This window comes from Pseudophryne corroboree, chromosome 1, assembly GCF_028390025.1.
Source record: "Pseudophryne corroboree isolate aPseCor3 chromosome 1, aPseCor3.hap2, whole genome shotgun sequence".
NCBI classification, from domain to species: domain Eukaryota; kingdom Metazoa; phylum Chordata; class Amphibia; order Anura; family Myobatrachidae; genus Pseudophryne; species Pseudophryne corroboree.
Window position 1 is genome coordinate 230029914 of NC_086444.1, and position 21621 is coordinate 230051534.

General features: G+C 44.9%; 1 protein-coding gene across 1 annotated transcript in view; it reads left to right on the plus strand.

Moving 5' to 3' along the window:
• The window catches only part of CAMK4 (calcium/calmodulin dependent protein kinase IV), a 495844-nt gene that overhangs the window by 393285 nt on the left and 80938 nt on the right, over positions 1–21621 (plus strand). The window contains exon 7 of the mRNA XM_063964113.1: positions 11812–11886. Coding sequence (XP_063820183.1) covers positions 11812–11886 — 75 coding nt within the window. The remainder of the gene's footprint in view (positions 1–11811; positions 11887–21621) is intronic.

Consider the following 21621-nt stretch of genomic DNA (forward strand, 5'->3'; position numbering starts at 1 on the left):
TAATGAGATGTAGTATGTATAAAGAAGAAAGAAAAAAAAAACCACGGGTAGGTGGTATACAATTATGGATGGACTGCCGAGTGCCGACACAGAGGTAGCTACAGCCGTGGACTACCGTACTGTACTGTGTCTGCTGCTAATATAGACTGGATGATAATGAGATGTAGTATGTATAAAGAAGAAAGAAAAAAAAAACCACGGGTAGGTGGTATACAATTATGGATGGACTGCCGAGTGCCGACACAGAGGTAGCTACAGCCGTGAACTACCGTACTGTGTCTGCTGCTAGTATAGACTGGATGATAAATAATGATATAAAAAATATATATATATCACTACTGCAGCCGGACAGGTATATATTATATAATGAGGGACCTGCTGGACACTGTCTGTCAGCAGAATGAGTTTTTTAATTTTTATAGAATAAAAAAACACCACACAAGTCACACGACGAGTGTACTTTTTCAGGCAGACAATCACAATATACTATACTGGTGGTCAGTGTGGTCAGGTCACTGGTCACAGTGGTCAGTGGTCAGTCACACTGGCAGTGGCACTCTGGCAGCAAAAGTGTGCACTGTTTAATATGTACTCCTGGCTCCTGCTATAACCTATAACTGCTCCCCAGTCTCCCCCACAATTAAGCTGTGTGAGCACAGTCAGATATTATACATAGATGATGCAGCACACTGGGCTGAGCACAGATATGGTATGTGAGTGTGACTGAGTCACTGTGTATCGTTTTTTTCAGGCAGAGAACAAGAACAGAACGGATTATTAAATAATAATAAATTATAAAACTGCACTGGTGGGTCAGGTCACTGGTCATCAGTCACTAGTATAACTCCTCCTAAGCTCCAGTAAGTAAATGAAGTGTCTCACTCTCACTCTCCTATCTATTTTAATTTCTAAACGGAGAGGACGCCAGCCACGTCCTCTCCCTATCAATCTCAATGCACGTGTGAAAATGGCCGCGACGCGCGGCTCCTTATATAGAATCCGAGTCTCGCGATAGAATCCGAGCCTCGCGAGAATCCGACAGCGTGATGATGACGTTCGGGCGCGCTCGGGTTAACCGAGCAAGGCGGGAAGATCCGAGTCGCTCGGACCCGTGTAAAAAAACATGAAGTTCGGGCGGGTTCGGATTCAGAGGAACCGAACCCGCTCATCTCTAATAATTTATCATTTTATCTTGGAAGTGATGGCACCCTGATGTCTTTTCTAACAGGAAGCACTTCTACCATCCAACTAATGGTGTTTGGTTAATGGCTGGGTCCATTTGAGACTCATCTCACCGCATCTCATTAGCATTTCATTCGGGATGCAGTTAAGATGCCGGCGTTTGACATCCCGGCGGTCGGAAAGTTGACGCCAGCATCCCCAAACTGCTCGGAATGCTGATGCTGGTGTCCCAACATAGATAGCGATGCAAAATGCCAAAATCCGGATTGAGTTGGTGCCAAAGTCTTCATTGGCAAGCCACGTGGGAGGGTTAGGGTTAGACTGCGAGGGTGGGAGGGTTAGGGTTAGGCTGCGAGGGTGGGAGGGTTAGGCTGCAGGGAGGGAGATTAGGAAGGGTGGGTTAGGGTAAGGCACCACTGAAGATGCTGGGGGTGGGCGGGTTAGGGTCAGGCTGTGGGAAAGGTGGGTTAGGGGGGAGGGATGGTGTAGCGTGAATACGAGACACTACTGTGCGGTGTAATGCGAATGAGGGACACTACTGTGTGGCATAATTTGAATTGGAAGTACTATTGTGTCCACGCCCTTCCCCCACAAGACCATGCCCCATTTCCAATACTCACACCATATTTCAAATGTGTGTAGGGGGCGGGGTGGGGTGGGCGCCAGCCCCTTACTTTGCCAGGGGCGCAGGGGCGCTCAGACCCCTAGATACACCCTTGGAAATATCTACCGGTAGGGGCCTGCTGGGTGGAATTCTTCTTAAAACCCTTCCACAGCGTAAATCTGTCCTTACACCAGCCCTCTGTTAGTGAGAGTAGGCAACATACCCTCCCCTGCCTGCCTTGTCTTTGGCATTCTGCCACAGGTGCTTCCAACATTAATTACAACATTTATTTGTAATAAATTGCAATAAAACATTTAGTCTTTGACAATAAAGTTTCTAATTATAGACAAGACTGTTTATGGCTGTCAGGTTTGTTAATTTACAATATATTTAATGTGCTTAGCTGGCTAACATCTCATAGATGCAGATTGTGGCAGCAATAGTATAACATCTGCAAGCTAGATTGCTGTGTAGAAATCTACAGTAACCATGATATATTGAAGAACATAACGGTGCTGATGTAGAGGTACAAGCAGATCTACAGTAGCTACTGACTACAAAATATGCTCCTGCATGCCATTTTTTATTTATGGCGGAGCAGTGTAAAAATGGAGCTGGTCACTGGAGCGTTTTAAGAATTTAGGCCCTTATTTATCAATCCTTGGAAAGTGATAAATAGCACGGTCATAAAGTACCAACCAATAATCCTCTAACTTCCATGTCACAGGCTGTGACAGTTAGGAGCTGATTGGTTGGTACTTTATCACCGTGCTATTTATCACTCTCCAAGGCTTGATAAATTTGTCCCTTAGTTGCTCTGTACATAAGCATTGTGCCTGCATACCCTTCCCAAACCTCACATGCACAGACGCATACACACACACAGGATCCCCAAACATGCATACTACACAATATTTTTGAATGAGGAATAGGTATTGAGGAAAGAGATGGAGTGTGGTCCTGTTTCAGAAGCCCTGGGCCTCCTCCCAGACCAACTGCTCTGCATTAAAGACATATTTTCCAACTATCTCTGAATTTAAACTTAAGTATTTTGATAATCCGCTGTTGCTGATGGTGTCAATATCTGTGGAATAACTACTGTGCTAAGGCCAAATTCTCCAAGTGGAGATGCCTGGAGAATAGACCAGGCTGCGGTGGAGATGGGTAACTGCTTAAACAATCAGGAGAGAGCACTCTATTGTAAGAACTGTTTATGGGTAGGGTCGGAACTGCCGGCAGTCAGGATCCCGATGGTCAGAATCCCAATGATCACAATGCCGATGGATCCTGGTGAGTATTCTAACCCTAACCGCACCCTCCGGCAGCCTATCCCTAACCATCCCCTCCGGCCGCCTAACCCTAATCTTCCCCCTAGTGCCTAACCCTAATGCTCACCGTCGGCATTGTGACCGTCGGTTCCTGACTGCTGGGATCCTGGCTACATTCCTGTTTATATGCTATGCTCTCTTCCAGACAGGTCACTTCCAACACGTACAGCAGGAGATCTGTCATGAGTAAAAGTCTGTGTACTATGCTCGCTGCTCCCAGGCTGGATTCCTACAGCTCTCTGGCTGTGCAAGTTGGAGAAGCCTGAATGGCAAAGAGCATAACACACTGAACAAAATGCTCTCCTGAGTGAAAGAGCTTTAGGGGAACCTTTTTCTTTTATTTTTTTTTAAAGCAAATAAAATCATAGGACCTGGTGACATGTCTGTTCTAATGTTACACTTCAGTGATGCTTTGTATTTATCCACTCCACAGTGTAATAAATAATGCATTGGATTTGTAGATGGAAAATATTTAGTTATAAAAGGAGAACACATCTTTGGCAGGTTATTTTTACTTTATCGTATTCTAGATGCGAAATTACATGCTTTTAAAATAATTTTTAGTCCCAAGTGCCCATGGGTATTACAATCCAGCATACTATCATTTGACTAATAAACATGCATAGTGCTTAAGAAAATGATGCTGACCTGTGGAGCCGCTTCTATAGCTCGTATCCGGCTGCCCTGGTTTGAAATGGTCTCGGCAAATAATATAATGCACTGTTTTAATGGGTTTCTATTGTGAAGCATATAAAAGATAAGTGCATTAAATAAATGCTGTGGAATGAGTGGTTAAGCAGGGATATTGTTAGCATGGAATGAACAATATGAACAATTCAGTGATTGCCTTATGGTTATGCAAGCTTTGCTTTTCTACTGAGATGAAGATGGGTCAGCCTGAAGGTGAAGGCACATTTTGTACAGGAAGGCAGGAGGAAATAATGTCGCCACTACTGTATCTAGGGGTCCAGGCGCCCCTGGCAAAGTGGGGGACTTGACAAACTAAACTAGTTAGTTTGCTGCGTTGCAACACCATGACATTGCGTGCTCTGCACTTCTGGGTCACAGCATCACAGAGGCTCCGTGGCAGAGACCACAAGCTCAGAGCAAAAAGCATGGCTGGTGTATATTTCAGAGAGCCTTCAGTGGCCACAGGCAACCTGAGGGTTAAATTTGTGAGTGGCTGAGACAGGCAAAACTCACTCCCACTTGACCGGCCCCCGTGGTGAGTGCTGGTTAAAGTCATGTATAAGAGTCACCCAAGATACTGTCTTCATGTGTAAATGATTTCTCTTCATCCCAACCCCCCCACACACACACAGACACATGGGATGCAGTCAAGATCCCGCCGGACGGGATCCCGACCGGCACAATCCTGACACCGGGATCCCGACCGGCATAATCCCGACACCGGGATCCCGACCGATGCAATCCCGACTTATTCTCCCTCTGTGGGTGTCCACGACACCAGTAGAGGGAGAATAAATTAGTGTGCCGAGCGTAGCGAGGCAGCGTGCCCGCAGCGTGGCAAGCGCAGCAAGCCTGCAAGGGGCTGCGTTGTGCTCGCCCCCTGTCGGGATTGTGCCCGACACCGGGATCCCGACCGGCACAATCCCGACACCGGGATCCCGACCGGCACAATCCCGACATATTCTCCCTCTGTGGGTGTCCACGACACCCATAGAGAGAGAATAAATTAGTGTGCCGAGCGTAGCAAGGCAGCGTGCCCGCAGCATGGCGAGCGCAGCGAGCCAGCAAGGGGCTGCTTTGCCCTCGCACCCCTGTCGGGATTGTGCCAGTCGGGATCCCGGACACACGTACACTTCCACCTACTTTCCCGGGGCCAACCTAGGCTTTGATTGAAGTACTGTACGCTGTATCAATGAAGCTCATTGATCTACTGCTTTGCAAGTACTGATAAAGTAGTTTATGGATATTCTGCTTCATTAATATTCAGGTTCATTAATATACTGCTATACAGATTCATAGCCCACAAGGGGTCTGTACACTTGAAGCCAGCCATAGCAGTTTTCTCACATTACAGCCAATAACAAGCATGCTGAACTTCTCATTCATTTTTGCCAGCAAGTCATGCCTTGTTGGTTGATTTTTATTTTCCTTTTTTTTAACCCTTGGATTATTTTCAGAAAGAAGAGAAGATCAATAATTATTTACAAGTAAAATAAAGTTGTAAAGAGAGAACTAGGGAATCTATTTTTTGAAAAAAGTTATTTTTCCAATAGTATCAGCATATTAATGTACAGTTAGTTTTTCAGGTTCCAGCATCTCTGTAATTCTACAAGTACCAGAATCCACACGCAGTTATTGGATTACAGGGCAATCAGCTAGTTCCACATGTGAGCAGCTGGTGACGAGAATGTGTATGTTGTCCTGTCCTTACACGGTGTTCATATTAATATAGACTGAACTCAGGGCCTAATTCAGCATGGATTGCTAATTAGAAAGTGATTATCAAATGACTGTAGATGCGTAGCGTTCGCCTTGTGCACGTGCACAAGGTTATAGCGACAGAAAATATGTACAGATCGTAAACGCACTGTAGCCGCTGTTTGACTGACAGGAAGCTGGCGTTTCTGTTTGGAAACCTGCTGTTTTCTGGGTATGTCAGAAAAAACACAGGCGTGCCTAGGCGTTTTTGGGGAGGTTCTCTGACATCGGCGCAGACCACTTCCAAGCCATCTCAGTCGCAGATTAGTGGAAGCCTCAGACCTACCCACATTTGCTTAGATGGCAAAGATTCTTCGATGTTCTGGGATTTGCGTATGCAAATTTTCACAGACCATTTTTTCTACCTGTCAGGGTGGCGCCTTTCTACTCGCACAGAATGACAATTTCTCAGATTAATGATTCATGCTAAATTAGGCCCCCAGAACACACAGGTAAAAACTCAATTTTGCAGCCAAATGATTCCATTTACATTGCTTTCTACTCTAAAATAGGCCTAAGTACTTTTCTCCCACTTTCTTCAAACCTATTCGTTCCTTACTTGTATTCATAAGATATTTGCTGCCTACTCCATTCAAGAAGCTCTAAAATCTACAATTCTTATCATTGATTAAACTTCAACTGTGGAATTCACAAGCTCTCAGTCTTCATCAAACACCCACTCATACCACCTCTGTGCTCTTGAGGGAACAGCTTGTAATAAAATAAAATATATTTTAATGAACTGTGTGGTACAATCACTAGGATAGAATTTCCAGATATTCTTTTCTGCACCACTAGGGATTAATGTATGTATATATAATATATATATATATATATATATATATATATACAGCATATAAATGAAGCGGCACTCAGAGACTGAAGAAGACAAATTCTATTTCACTCAATGTGATCCCAACGTTTCGGGGTACGTACGCCCCCTTTGTCAAGGTGAACAATAAACATACTGTGTCAAACACATACCTTATGTATGGAAGAAGCTCGCCAGTGTGCATCTCCCGCTCGCCCGGCCGCGTCAACTCCGCGTTTCCGTCTCTCAGCAGTGACGTCATCCACTGTGCGCCCCGTGCGTGTGTGGTTGTTATGGTGATCCAACGCTTTGAACGGCCGGGCTGCGGTGTTACATCAAACATATAAACAGTGTGCCAAACCAGAAAAGAAAGTATATAACAGATCCCAATCACCACTAAACAAACATTAGAGTGACAGCTGAGCGTGCAGACGTCTGTGTACATTTGGTACAGGGCTGTTAAACAGGAACATTACTCTGAAGGCATGTGTCATTAAGTGAGAGCCCTGGTCCCTAATTATAGGGACACTGGTGCTGAATGCTGTAAAGGGCATTCACGTCTACTGCGACCTACACCCCAGCTGGCACCTAAATGGAGAGTGAGGGTTATCGTGACATTTAAACAATGGCCTACAGGCAATAGCTCATAAATAATCAACCAGTTAGCTAATTAGATCATTAACTGTCAATGAGTCCACATATCGTCCAGTGTAAGTTAATGAAAAATATTCCAGCTCAGTTTCTCATTAAGACCATTTGGATTAGTGGTTTTAAGTTTGAAAATCCATTTTGCTTCAAGCCGCAAGAGCTTGCCATCCCTGTCCCCGCCCCTGATGTGCTTGGGGACGTGGTCTATGATCACATGTCGGAGATCATTTATGGTATGTTTCGCCACAGCAAAATGCCTGGCAACCGGCTGTTCAGAATCTTTACCTGTCAATGCCTGCTTAATTGCCGAACGATGCAGAGCCATCCTCTCCCTCAGTGTTCTCACTGACTTACCCACATAGTGTAGTCCGCATGGGCACCTGATAATGTAGATAATGTGGGTAGTTGTACAGGTCAGGACATATTTAATCCTATAAGACTTATCACTGTGGGGGTTCCTAAACGTTGAGCACACTGTCATATTTTCACATGTTGTGCATTTGATGCACTTGTAGCATCCAGGCGGTCTGCTTAAAAGAGATGTAGAAAGAGATCTCTGTTGATGCATTGCTGACTGGAACCCGGTAATGTCTGAGTGTACTACTTGATCTCTGATGTTTCTCCCACGTGAGAAACACATCATAGGACGCGTGCCTTTAAATGTGGGAAGCGATTGATCAGTGGCCACTATGGGCCATAAGGCTCTTGATGCTCTCTGCACCACTGGACTCGCTGTGTTGAACTTAGAGATGAAAGGAATGACCGCTTTTTGTTGTCGAACACTTGAGGAAAGAAGGGATTCTCTGGTCAGCTGCATGACATCATGCTTGTGCTTCACAAGAAGTTGTCGACTATATCCTCTCTCAAGGAATTTGGATACTACCTTGTGTAATTCCCCTGCTAGGGTGGTGCGGTCACTAATAATGCGTGAGACCCTGATCATTTGGGACCGGGGGAGTCCATCCTTGAGGGCCTTAGGGTGATGACTATTGGCCCTCAACAACGTGTTTCTGTCTGTCGGCTTGCTATAAACACTAGTGTGGAGTGTTCCCTCACTGATGGTCACTTGAACATCCAGATAGCTCACGGAACTAGTGCTGGTTTGGTAAGTATATTTAATACCCTTTGGTCTTGAATTGATAGATCGCATCAGGGAGTCAAATAGTTTACTGCCTCCCGTCCATAAGATGAACAAGTCATCAATGAAATGGGTGAACAGTAAGATGTGGCGTGAAATGGACTCATCCGTGAAGAATATATCCTCCTCCTCCTTAAACATGAACACATTGGCAAATGATGGGGAGACATTGCTCCCCATCACACACCCCATCCTCTGTCGGTAAAATTTACAGTTGAACAGAAAAAAGTTATTTTCCAAGGTCATCCGAAGAAGATCCAAAAAGAGTGGGATATCCAAAGACACCATGCCTTCTTTCATGAAAAAAAATCTCCATGGCGTTCAGGCCTGCCTCATGTGGTATATTCGTGTAGAGACTCACCACGTCTACTACACAGAGCAAGGTGTCCATCGGAACTTGTTGAACCTTACTTAACCGTTTGAGGAAGCTGGTGGTGTCCTTGATAAAGTGCTTGTGTTTCAAAATCAATGGCTGCAAAATACTATCTAAAAAAATTGATACTGGTTGAAAAATAGATTCTCTTGCGGCTATGATGGGCCTGCCTGGTGGGAACTGTGCGTTCTTGTGCAATTTTGGAACTGTGAAAAATAAAGGTACCAAGGGGTGTTCCTGTAAAAGTGCCTTGTGCAATTTGGGTGTCAACTTGCCACTCTCTTTGGCTGCATCTAAAGTGCTTCTTAGTGCCTTTTGAAACTCCAACGATGGATCCCGAGATAGTTCCTCATACACAGTTATATCCGCCAACTGATTCTGTATCTCCTCAATATAGTACTCCAAGTCAAGAATCACCACCCCACCCCCCTTATCCGCAGGGCGAATAACTATGTCCTTATACTCTCCTAGCTGTTTTAAAGCCGTCCATTCTGCCTTGGACATATTGCGGTGCACAGAAGTTGTGGCCATAGCACAGGTATAATGGTCTATTTTTCAACCAGTATCAATTTTTTTAGATAGTATTTTGCAGCCATTGATTTTGAAACACAAGCACTTTATCAAGGACACCACCAGCTTCCTCAAACGGTTAAGTAAGGTTCAACAAGTTCCGATGGACACCTTGCTCTGTGTAGTAGACGTGGTGAGTCTCTACACGAATATACCACATGAGGCAGGCCTGAACGCCATGGAGATTTTTTTTCATGAAAGAAGGCATGGTGTCTTTGGATATCCCACTCTTTTTGGATCTTCTTCGGATGACCTTGGAAAATAACTTTCTTCTGTTCAACTGTAAATTTTACCGACAGAGGATGGGGTGTGTGATGGGGAGCAATGTCTCCCCATCATTTGCCAATGTGTTCATGTTTAAGGAGGAGGAGTATGTATTCTTCACGGATGAGTCCATTTCACGCCACATCTTACTGTTCACCCGTTTCATTGATGACTTGTTCATCTTATGGACGGGAGGCAGTGAACTATTTGACTCCCTGATGCGATCTATCAATTCAAGACCAAAGGGTATTAAATATACTTACCAAACCAGCACTAGTTCCGTGAGCTATCTGGATGTTCAAGTGACCATCAGTGAGGGAACACTCCACACTAGTGTTTATAGCAAGCCGACAGACAGAAACACGTTGTTGAGGGCCAATAGTCATCACCCTAAGGCCCTCAAGGATGGACTCCCCCGGTCCCAAATGATCAGGGTCTCACGCATTATTAGTGACCGCACCACCCTAGAAGGGGAATTAGACAAGGTAGTATCCAAATTCCTTGAGAGAGGATATAGTCGACAACTTCTTGTGAAGCACAAGCATGATGTCATGCAGCTGACCAGAGAATCCCTTCTTTCCTCAAGTGTTCGACAACAAAAAGGGGTCATTCCTTTCATCTCTAAGTTCAACACAGCGAGTCCAGTGGTGCAGAGAGCATCAAGAGCCTTATGGCCCATAGTGGCCACTGATCAATCGCTTCCCACATTTAAAGGCACGCGTCCTATGATGTGTTTCTCACGTGGGAGAAACATCAGAGATCAAGTAGTACACTCAGACATTACCGGGTTCCAGTCAGCAATGCATCAACAGAGATCTCTTTCTACATCTCTTTTAAGCAGACCGCCTGGATGCTACAAGTGCATCAAATGCACAACATGTGAAAATATGACAGTGTGCTCAACGTTTAGGAACCCCCACAGTGATAAGTCTTATAGGATTAAATATGTCCTGACCTGTACAACTACCCACATTATCTACATTATCAGGTGCCCATGCGGACTACACTATGTGGGTAAGTCAGTGAGAACACTGAGGGAGAGGATGGCTCTGCATCGTTCGGCAATTAAGCAGGCATTGACAGGTAAAGATTCTGAACAGCCGGTTGCCAGGCATTTTGCTGTGGCGAAACATACCATAAATGATCTCCGACATGTGATCATAGACCACGTCCCCAAGCACATCAGGGGCGGGGACAGGGATGGCAAGCTCTTGCGGCTTGAAGCAAAATGGATTATCGAACTTAAAACCACTAATCCAAATGGTCTTAATGAGAAACTGAGCTGGAATATTTTTCATTAACTTTACACTGGACGATATGTGGACTCATTGACAGTTAATGATCTAATTAGCTAACTGGTTGATTATTTATGAGCTATAGCATGTAGGCCATTGTTTAAATGTCACGATAACCCTCACTCTCCATTTAGGTGCCAGCTGGGGTGTAGGTCGCAGTAGACGTGAATGCCCTTTACAGCATTCAGCACCAGTGTCCCTATAATTAGGGACCAGGGCTCTCACTTAATGACACATGCCTTCAGAGTAATGTTCCTGTTTAACAGCCCTGTACCAAATGTACACAGACGTCTGCACGCTCAGCTGTCACTCTAATGTTTGTTTAGTGGTGATTGGGATCTGTTATATACTTTCTTTTCTGGTTTGGCACACTGTTTATATGTTTGATGTAACACCGCAGCCCGGCCGTTCAAAGCGTCGGATCACCATAACAACCACACACGCACGGGGCGCACAGTGGATGACGTCAATGCTGAGAGACGGAAAGGAGGAGTGGACGCGGCCGGGCGAGCGGGAGATGCACACTGGCGAGCTTCTTCCATACATAAGGTATGTGTTTGACACAGTATGTTTATTGTTCACCTTGACAAAGGGGGCGTACGTACCCCGAAACGTTGGGATCACATTGAGTGAAATAGAATTTGTCTTCTTCAGTCTCTGAGTGCCGCTTCATTTATATGCTGTATTCATCTTTACCAAGAGGGCACCGGAGCACTTTTTCCCAGTGGGGGAGTGCCGGTCCACCAGCATCTGTATATATATATATACTGTAAATATTTAAAAAACAATTCTTACAATACCCTTTCAAGTTTGAGTGCGGTTTACTTACACCATTCATAATAAGTGAATCCTCATTGGAAAGCAGGCTTTAAATGCAGCTCTTTAATAGATAGAAGCTGCCGATCCACACTCCCCCTCGGACAGCTACAGTGGCTCAGGCAGTGTAGAAGCTCCCAGTTCCCACATTAATGACTTTTAGTGCTGCCGAACCCACAGCAGCATTACAGTGATGTCAGATTCCGGCACAGTAACGGAAGGAATATTATAAACATGAACTTGTCAAACAAACTTGTGCACATGAAAAGAGAAGCATTTAGCTACAATACTCAACTATTCATTCATTTGTCCGTGGCCTTTTTTTTTTTTGTAGCTGATTTTGGACTATCAAAAATTGTGGATGACCAAGTGACAATGAAGACTGTCTGTGGAACGCCGGGATATTGTGGTAAGAAATAAACATGTTTAATTTGTTTCCCATGTATATATGTTCTTTTTTTCTATGAAATCCAAGTACATATTATCATAACCTCTCATGACCCATTCTGTTTCTCATGTTTGATCTCAAATTGCATGGTTGTACGGTATGCTGGATTCTTATACACCTGTTAGCAATGGGCGAGGCAGAAATGTCCAGATGGTATCCGGATGATAGGTCAACCAGTATTAGGTCGGCAGTCAATAGGTTAACCCCATATGGTTGACATGCGTTAGGTTGACAAGTACAAAAGGTCGATGTGGTCAAAAAGTCGACATGTAAAAGGTCAACAGTGCTTAAGGTCAACTGGTACAAAAGATTGACTTGCTCAAATGGTATATATTATGTGCATTAATACAGTATATAATATGTGCACTAATACAGTATATAATATGTGCACTAGTACAGTATATAAAATGTGCACTAGTACAGTATATATCTGCATTAGTACAGTATGTAATACTGTATGTACACTAGTGCGGTATATAATATGAGCACTAATACAGTATATATGTAGACTAGTACAGTATATATGTGCACTAGTACAGTATATACAGTAAAATGTGCACTAGTGCAGTATATAATATGTACACTAGTACAGAATATATCTGCATTAGTACAGTATATAATACTGTATGTACACTAGTGCGGTATATATGTGCACTAGTACAGTATATATGTGCACTAGTACAGTATATAATATGTAGACTAGTACAGTTTATCATACTAAATGTACACGAGTACAGTACATAATATCTACACCAGTACAGTGCATAATATGTGCACCAGTACAGTATATAGTATGTGCACTAGTACAGTATATAGTATGTGCACTAGTACAGTATATAAACTCACACAATGTGAAAATATTTCACAAGAAGAAATGAATATCATATCACCCACATAATTCTGTGATGTGATATGCATCCCCAGTGGCATACATTCCTAGTACAGTAAGCAGAGGTGTTTTACAGCAATGGGCAACATGTGCAGTTGACCCCCCTCCTCCAATATACCTTCTGCCGGTGGTGCTACTGTAAGGGTGGCGGTGCAGTGTAGTGCCTGCTGCCGTGCAGGTGTACCGCGCTCCTTACCACAAGTTGTTTTCTTCAGTTCCCAACCGCGTGTTCACTTCATCTGGGGAAATCCTTCCTATAGACCTCAAGACGGGGACTCAGCCTGGAGGGCCCAACGACTAGGGGGAAAAGAAACACTATCACCGCGTGTTAACTCTTTCCGCAACGAGGAAGAGGGCACACCGGGGTGGCCGCAACTTTCACCGGTTAGGTGAATGTCACCACTGGCCCGCAGGCCTCAGCCACCCAAACGTCCCCTACTCGGCACTTGCGTACCTAGGTGAAAGCGAGCCCACTAAGCCTAGAGGGGTCTCACAAACTGGCGCTCAATGCAGACTAGGACACATACACACTGGCACTCTTGTCAGTTTGCCTGTCGCGGGTCTCTGCTTCTGGAAAGAGAATGACAGCAGCCTCCCTACAAACTAATAAATGGGCAAACAACGGAACTGAGCCTATTTACTACAAACTATAAACAGTGCAACTTAGTTAGCTACTACACCTAACTCCAGCAAGCAGTACAAGCACATACAGGGCAACAAAATGACAATAGAACAAAATGTGAGTTACCTCTCTAGTCCGGTTTGGTGGAAGATTCAGCCGCTTCGCGCCGGTGGACAATTGCCTGCGCAATCTAATTTCCTACGGGGGCCGCCGCCCACTCCAGAGTCACGGGATAGGCTGTGTGAGGCTGGACAGTCTCTCCACAGTCTCCCGAACACTAAAGCTGTGTACAGAATATGAGGGCCAGCCGGCCCTCTGCACCCGTCCTGCAACTGGCCCCGAGTGAGCTACCGTACAGCCCACCCGCTGCGGGTACCCAGCCAGAGAGGGGGGTCTGTACTGTGAACTTCTCCCACTGGTGGGGGTGCCAACCCTGGAATAACCATGTGGATATCCTAGAGCTAGAAAAGGTTCAGAGGCGGGCGACCAAACTAATTAAGGGTATGGAGACGCAATTCATATGGGCTAATAAGCGTCCCCGAGTACGATTGAAACTTTTACAGCGCCCCACATATAGTGGTGGCCTAGGCATCCCAGACTTTAGAAGATACTATTTAGCCACACAGCTCTCGCACTGTGTACAATGGTGCAACCCCGAATCTCGCAGAGTCTGGGTATCTATAGAAGCCGCCGAACTAGGTCTCTCTACTCTCTCTTCTCTTCTCTGGCTTTCGAAACCCTCCCGCCCTAGAAATGTAGCATCCCACCCCATAGTTTACCGCTCACTAACGGTTTGGGACTTTGCCAATAGGAATTATGGCTTGGCCCCAGCCCCATCCCCTATCATTCCAATATTACACAACCCTGCATTCCCTCCTGGTACAAATAGATCATTGTTTGCTCCTTGGCAGGATAGAGGTATCTTATATCTGAATGATATCACCAGGGATACTAGTTTTCCTCAATTTACTCAGATTCAAGAAAACATTGATATTCCCTCCAGATATTTTTATCAGTTTTTACAACTCAGACACTTTCATTCCTCACTGGGCCGCGTCCTCTCTAGCAGACCCCTGACCACGTTTGAGACTATGTGTTTCAGACGTCACTCAACCAAGGGCCTTATTTCCCTCTTATATACTACTCTCACTGGAGACACTCCCTGTCAGCATGATCCTCATGAGAGAGCATGGGAAACAGACCCAGGCTCGGCTTTAGCTGACGAGGAATGGTCTGAAGCCTGGGATAATGCGGCGTCTAGTTCCATCTGCGTTAGAATCAAAGAGAATGTTTATAAATTACTATACAGATGGTATTATGTACCATCTCGTCTGAGCAAAATGTACCCAGACATGTCGGATAGGTGTTGGAGAGGATGTGGCGCAGAGGGCTCTTTCCTACACATATGGTGGTCATGTCCTAAAATAGTGCATATGTGGAGGGAAGTGATTAACTTTATCTCTAGCTTATTGCATATTCCTATTCCTTCCGACCCTAAATACATTCTCCTCCCCTTAAGCCTGCCAACGCTAACAAAATTTCAAAATAAACTGCTGCATCATATATTCTCTGCAACGACATGTCAACTAGCTGCAGATTGGAAAAACCCTATCCCGCCTTCCGTGTAGTCTATAATTGCCCGTATCTGGTACGTTTACCGCATGGACTACATGACTAGCATCATAAACCGCTCCTCTAAGTCATTCGATAAAATATGGAGCCCATGGCTGGCCTTCCAGCACGACCCTTCACCCTTTAACCTGTGATGCCCCGTAATATATTTGATGGGATTTAGAGGGGACATGATCAACATTTACAAATATATAAGGGGACAATATACAGATCTTGCGCAGGACCTGTTTTTGGTTAGATAAACACAGAACTCGTGGACACTCGCTCAGGTTAGAGGAGAGGAGATTCCGCACAATACGGCGTAAAGGCTTTTTTTATGGTAAGGACGATACGTGTTTGGAATTCCCTGCCTGAGGGAGTTGTAATGGCTGACTCAGTCAACACCTTTAAGAATGGGTTAGATAAATTCCTAATGGATAAGGATATCCAGGGTTACGGGGCATAGTCATGCACTATGGTTATTATAAAAAAGAGGGGTAAAATGTAATGGCAGTCATCAACTTCAGTCAAGATTTAATACAAAATAATCGTGCATAGGAGACCACAAATAGGTTGAACTCGATGAACAATTGTCTTTTTTCAACCTTAGATACTATGTTACTATGTTACCTAGATTCCTCTACTTTATCAATGATGGTCCTGGCCTAGAGCAAAGGCCACAATCCAAAACCTATTTTACTAACTCACCCGCGGCCTACTGCTGGTAACTGCCCCTCAGGCCTAGTGCCCGATATTGCCCCTCGGGCCTAATGCCCACCTATCTAGTGCCACAGGCCTAGTGCCTGCCTACCAATGGGGGTGTAATCTTGGCCTAACGCCAAGACTACTTATAAATGTAATGGCCCTTTTTCTCCTATCCGTGACACAGGCCTAGTGCCTGACTGTAGCCTCAGGCCTAGCGCCTGCCTAATGGGGAACAGTAATCTTGGCGTAACGCCAAGATTACTGATAAATGAGGGACCCCTTTCCTCCTAACTGCTGCTCAGGCCTATTGCCTGTCTGTGGCCACAGGCCTAATGCCTGACAACCTGGTGGTCTAGGGGGATTATACTGTCGGCCCAAGGCCTCCTACCCGGTTTATAGGGAGAGGCTGCAGTGGGGAGCTTCGTTAGCTCTTTTGCTGCCCACACACTGCAGCACTCTCCGCCGGACCTCCGCCGCTGGATCCCGGGCTCCACCTCCTCTTGGTCCTCGGCCGCCGCCTCCTCTTCTTCCGGCCGCCGGGTCTTCCTCTGCCGCCACCGGGTCTTCTTCCGCCGTTGGCTTCTTCTCTTCTGGAGCTCTTCACCGCTCCGGCTCCAGCGCCCAACTGAGCTCTCACGCTCCGCAGCATCTGTTATATGACGCTGGGAGGGGGCCTGAGCTATGACACGGCGAGCCTTGATTGGCTCGTCGTGGCCCGTTCCTATTGGCTGACCGGGTGCAAGCCCCTATTGGCTCACGCCCAGCGCCAAACTCAAATGGCCGCGACGTGATTGGAGGGGCTTGAATCCCAGTGGATGCAAGCCCCTCCGTCCTGGAAGCTCACCGCGCCGCCGCATCCCGCCACGTACCGCCGCCCACCCGGGGGAAACGGAGGTAAGAGACCTCCCTTGTTCCCCCAGCCTGGTGCCCACTCACACTACCATTCCAGCACTGTCTCCGGAAAGATGGCAAATGCGCATAGTGCCTCCTTTGTCTCCTGTACTGTATCTTTCCATAGACATTGCCGGAAAGGTGGTGCAACCAGGTAAAGGAATAGAGGAGGGCCCAGTGTACGGCACATCTGTTCTGGGTGTAAGGTATGCCCCGCTTGACCCATGGGCCAATAGCATCAAACACCCTGCACTCATTATACAGTGGGGATCGAAAGTTTGGGCACCCAAGGCAAAAATTCATTTTAATGTGCAAAAAAAAGCCAAGGAAAGATGGAGAAATCTCCAAAAGGCATCAAATTACAGATTAGACATTCTTATAACATGTCAAAAAAACTTTGATTTTATTTCCATCATTTACACTATCAAAAGAACAGAAAACAAAAAATGGCATCTGCAAAAGTTTGGGCACCCTGCAGAGTTAATACCTTGTACTGCCCCCTTTGGACAGCTGAGACCTGGCAGTGTCATGGATTGTTCTCAATCATCGTCTGGAAAGACCAGGTGATGTCAATCTCAAAGGTTTTAAAAGCCCAGACTCATCTGACCTTGCTCCAACAATCAGCACCATGGGTTCCTCTAAGCAGTTGTGTAGAACACTGAAACTGAGAATAGTTGACGCTCACAAAGCAGGAGAAGGCTATAAGAAGATAGCAAAGCGTTATCAGATGCCCATATCCTCTGTTCGGAATGTAATTAAGAAATGGCAGTCATCAGGAACAGTGGAAGTTAAAGCAAGATCTGGAAGACCAAGAAAAATATCAGACAGAACAGCTTGCAGGATTGTGAGAAAAGCAAGTCAAAATCCACGTTTGACCGCACGATCCCTCCAGGAAGATCTGGCAGACACTGGAGTTGTGGTACACTATTCCACTATAAAGAGATACTTGTACAAATATGGTCTTCATGGAAGAGTCATCAGAAGAAAACCTCTTCTACGTCCTCACCACAAAAATCAGCGTTTGAAGTTTACAAATGAACATATAGACAAGCCTGATGCATTTTGGAATAAAGTTCTGTGGACCGATGAGGTTAAAATAGAACTTTTTGGCCGGAATGAGCAAAGGTACGTTTGGAGAAGGAAGGGCACACAATTTAATGAAAAGAACCTCTGTCCAACTGCTAAGCATGGGGGTGGATCAATCATGCTTTGGGGTTGTATTGCAGCCAGTGGCACAGGGAACATTTCACGAGTAGAAGGAAAAATGGATTCAATAAGAGTCCAGCAAATTTTGGACGCTAACTTGATGCCATCTGTGAAAAAGCTGAAGTTAAAGAGAGGCTGGCTTCTACAAATGGATAATGATCCTAAACACACCTCAAAATCCATGGTGGATTACATCAAGAGGCGTAAACTGAAGGTTTTGCCATGGCCTTCACAATCTCCTGACCTCAACATAATTGAAAATCTATGGATAGACCTTAAAAGAGCAGTGCGTCACAGACAGCCCAGGAATCTCAAAGAACTGGAAGATTTTTGTAAGGAAGAATGGGCGAAGATACCTCAAGCAAGAATTGAAAGACTCTTGGCTGGCTACAAAAAGCGTTTACAAGCTGTGATACTTGCCAAAGGGGCAGTACAAGGTATTAACTCTGCAGGGCGCCCAAACTTTTGCAGACGCCATTTTTTGTTTTCTGTTCTTTTGAAAGTGTAAATGATGGAAATAAAATCAAACTTTTTTTGACATGTTATAAGAATGTCTAATCTGTCATTCGATGCCTTTTGGAGATTTTTCCATCTTTCCTTGGCTTCTTTTTGCACATTAAAATGAATTTTTGCCTGGGGTGCCCAAACTTTCGATCCCCACTGTAGATACATACTCCACTGCCAGAAAGCTTTATCATTGATGTCCTTAGTTAAAGCCATTCAGGGCAGTGTATATTATAGCAACAATCTGCCTGTGTTGTTAGAATGGGGTTAAATGTTGCTCAGTATGTCTGTACCATTTTAAGATTCTTGCATTATAATGAGATGTAATATCAGAAATTGCTTTGGGGGATTTCTTAGTTGAGATTCATAACCCTGACAAACTCACAATTATTTAATCACTCAGCGATATCAAATTATTCTTGATCTACATGCTTATTCATTAAATAAAAAATAAAAAAAACGTTTCGGAGACAATTAATTTAGAATTATGTTTGTGTTTATCATGAAAGACACTATATTCTGCTACTGATGTTCTTTCTACAGACGCACTTATGTTTTACTCTGATAGCAGAGGGTACTAGAATAGTCTACTGAATATATACAAGTAGTATCCTTTTATAATAAACATAATAAACATGTCCAGAAGACAAAGGACAAATGGCGGGATGTACTAAAGGGAAAATGCGGTAAAACCCCCGTTTTCAGGGGTTTTACCGCATTTTCATATGTACTAAGGCCCATTGCTGGGATTACGCCGCCGGGGGTATCGCCATCTTTTGATGGCGATACCCCATAGAAGCCTATGGGCTTCTTACCGCCGCCGCATTCCGCTGCCGAACTGCGCCTCTCACGACGATCTCTCTACCCCCGGACCCCCTCCTCCTTCTCCCGCTCAGCACAGCCTTGTCTCCTTTCAGCTGCAGGGGGAAGAAGGAGGATCACGGGGACTCCCTACACGTCACCACCCGGGGCTGGGAGGTGACAGAAGCCGCCAGAAACCTTGTCCTGCGGACCATCACTGATCGCAGGACACCCCTGGCATCGCTCTGTGATACTAATCGCATATGTTAGTACATATGCGATTAGCATCATTGCGTTGACCAGCGATGACCTGCGATCAGTGACAGTACATCCCGCCCAAAGAGGCATAATCATCATGAAAAAAATATGCAATGATAATTTTTAGTTTTAAATTCTCATTGCATTCTCTCACAATTTAATTTTAAAAGTACCAATCCCGAAAAAACTGGACTTTTTGCCAAATCATATTATCGGGAAGTGAAAGTTTTCCCCTTTGGCTGCCCAACTGCAGAGGTTGCACTGCAGTTGCCACCCCAACGGCACTTTATTGCCGGGGCCACCCATCTGCAGAGGTCGCGCTGCAGCTGTGGCCCCCGCACCGACACCTTATTGAAGGTCATGTTGCGGTGTAAACAGCAACTTGTGAAGAGATCTGGGGGCTGTTCGCCATCTCAGGAACAGTTTTACTTTCAAACTCCAAAAAGATAGCATTTTTAGAGTTTGATAAATGTCACAATTTCTACATCCCCAAACTTCAGTATAGGGAGTGTAGAAATTGTGACAAATAAAGGATAATGAAAATGCCCCAAATACTTAAAAGTCAGAAATTAATATTTATTTTATAGATTTATAAAAATAACACAAAAAAAATTGTGACCTACAAATATTTGAGTGCTGAAGCAATCACTTTAACAATCAGGCATAGTTAAAGGGATTTATATTTTCCTTTTGTTTTTGTCTAATGTAAATATTAAGGGGTATATTCCATTAGTGTCGGATCCGACACTTCACTATTCAATTAGCGGGCATTTCCGACAGGTTTTGCCCGTTTTCGACAATTCCGATCCGAATTTTTTTAAAGTCAAATCGGCATTGTCCAAAACGGGCCAAAAACCTGTCGGGATCGCCCGAATTTTTTTTTTTAAATGTGGATCCGCAGCTAATCCGCCAATCCACGTGTTTTCCGACAAGTCAGAAAAATAACACTGAACTTGGAATAGGTTGAATCCAGATTCAACCAAAAAAATTGGAAAGTGACATTTTTCCGACTTGTCGGGAATTCCGACAATAATTGAATAGACCCTTAAGGGATAAATGTAATAAAATGTCCTTGTCTTACTTTTATTTAGCTTCTATGGGGGAAATTCAATTGGGAGCGAGGTTTAGCAAGTTAAAAAAAATCTTGCGTGCCTCGTACCCAATTTTGGATTACCATGGGTATGCGCGCTCCTGATACCCGCAGTATCAAATAAAAAAAAATTGGTTGTGGGCTTTTCAGCGCTGAAATCCCCGTGACGTGTGAAAAAAAATAGGATTTTAATTCCTACCGGTAAATCCTTTTCTCTTAGTCCGTAGAGGATGCTGGGGATGCTTCAAGAACCATGGGGTATAGACGGGATCCGCAGGAGACATGGGCACACTATAAGACTTTGAATGGGTGTGAACTGGCTCCTCCCTCTATGCTCCTCCTCCAGACTCCAGTTATAGGAACTGTGCCCAGGGAGACGGACATTTTCGAGGAAAAGGATTTATTTAATTATTTTAAACTAAGGTGAGATACATACCAGCTCACACCTCCAACACGCTGTACAACATGGCATTCAACAAACAATGCATGCAACGGCATGACCAACAACAGTCACAGATTGACTGAACTCAATGCAACATGAGCGTAACTATAACCAAACTGCAGATACAGCCCGCACTGGAACGGGCGCCCAGCATCCTCTACGGGCTAAGAGAAAAGGATTTAATGGTAGGTATTAAAATCCTATTTTCTCATATGTCCTAGAGGATGCTGGGGATGCTTCAAGAACCATGGGGTTTATACCAAAGCTCTAGAACAGGCGGGAGAGTGCGGATGACTCTGCAGCACCGATTGACTAAACAAGAGGTCCTCATCAGCCAGGGTATCAAACTTGTAAAACTTCGCAAAGGTGTTTGATCCCGACCAAGTAGCAGCTCGGCAAAGTTGTAACGCTGAGACTCCACAGGCAGCCGCCAAGGATGAGCCCACCTTTCTGGTAGTATGGGCTTTCACCGATTTCGGTAACGGCAATCCTGCCGTAGAATGAGCCTGCTGAATTGTATTACAAATCCAGCGCGCAATAGACTGCTTAGAAGCAGGAGCCCCAATCTTGTTGGGAGCCCACAGGACAAACAGAGCCTCTGTTTTCCTAATCTGAGCCACTCTGGCGACATAGATCTTCAAAGCTCTGACCACATCGAGAGACTTTGAATCCGCCAA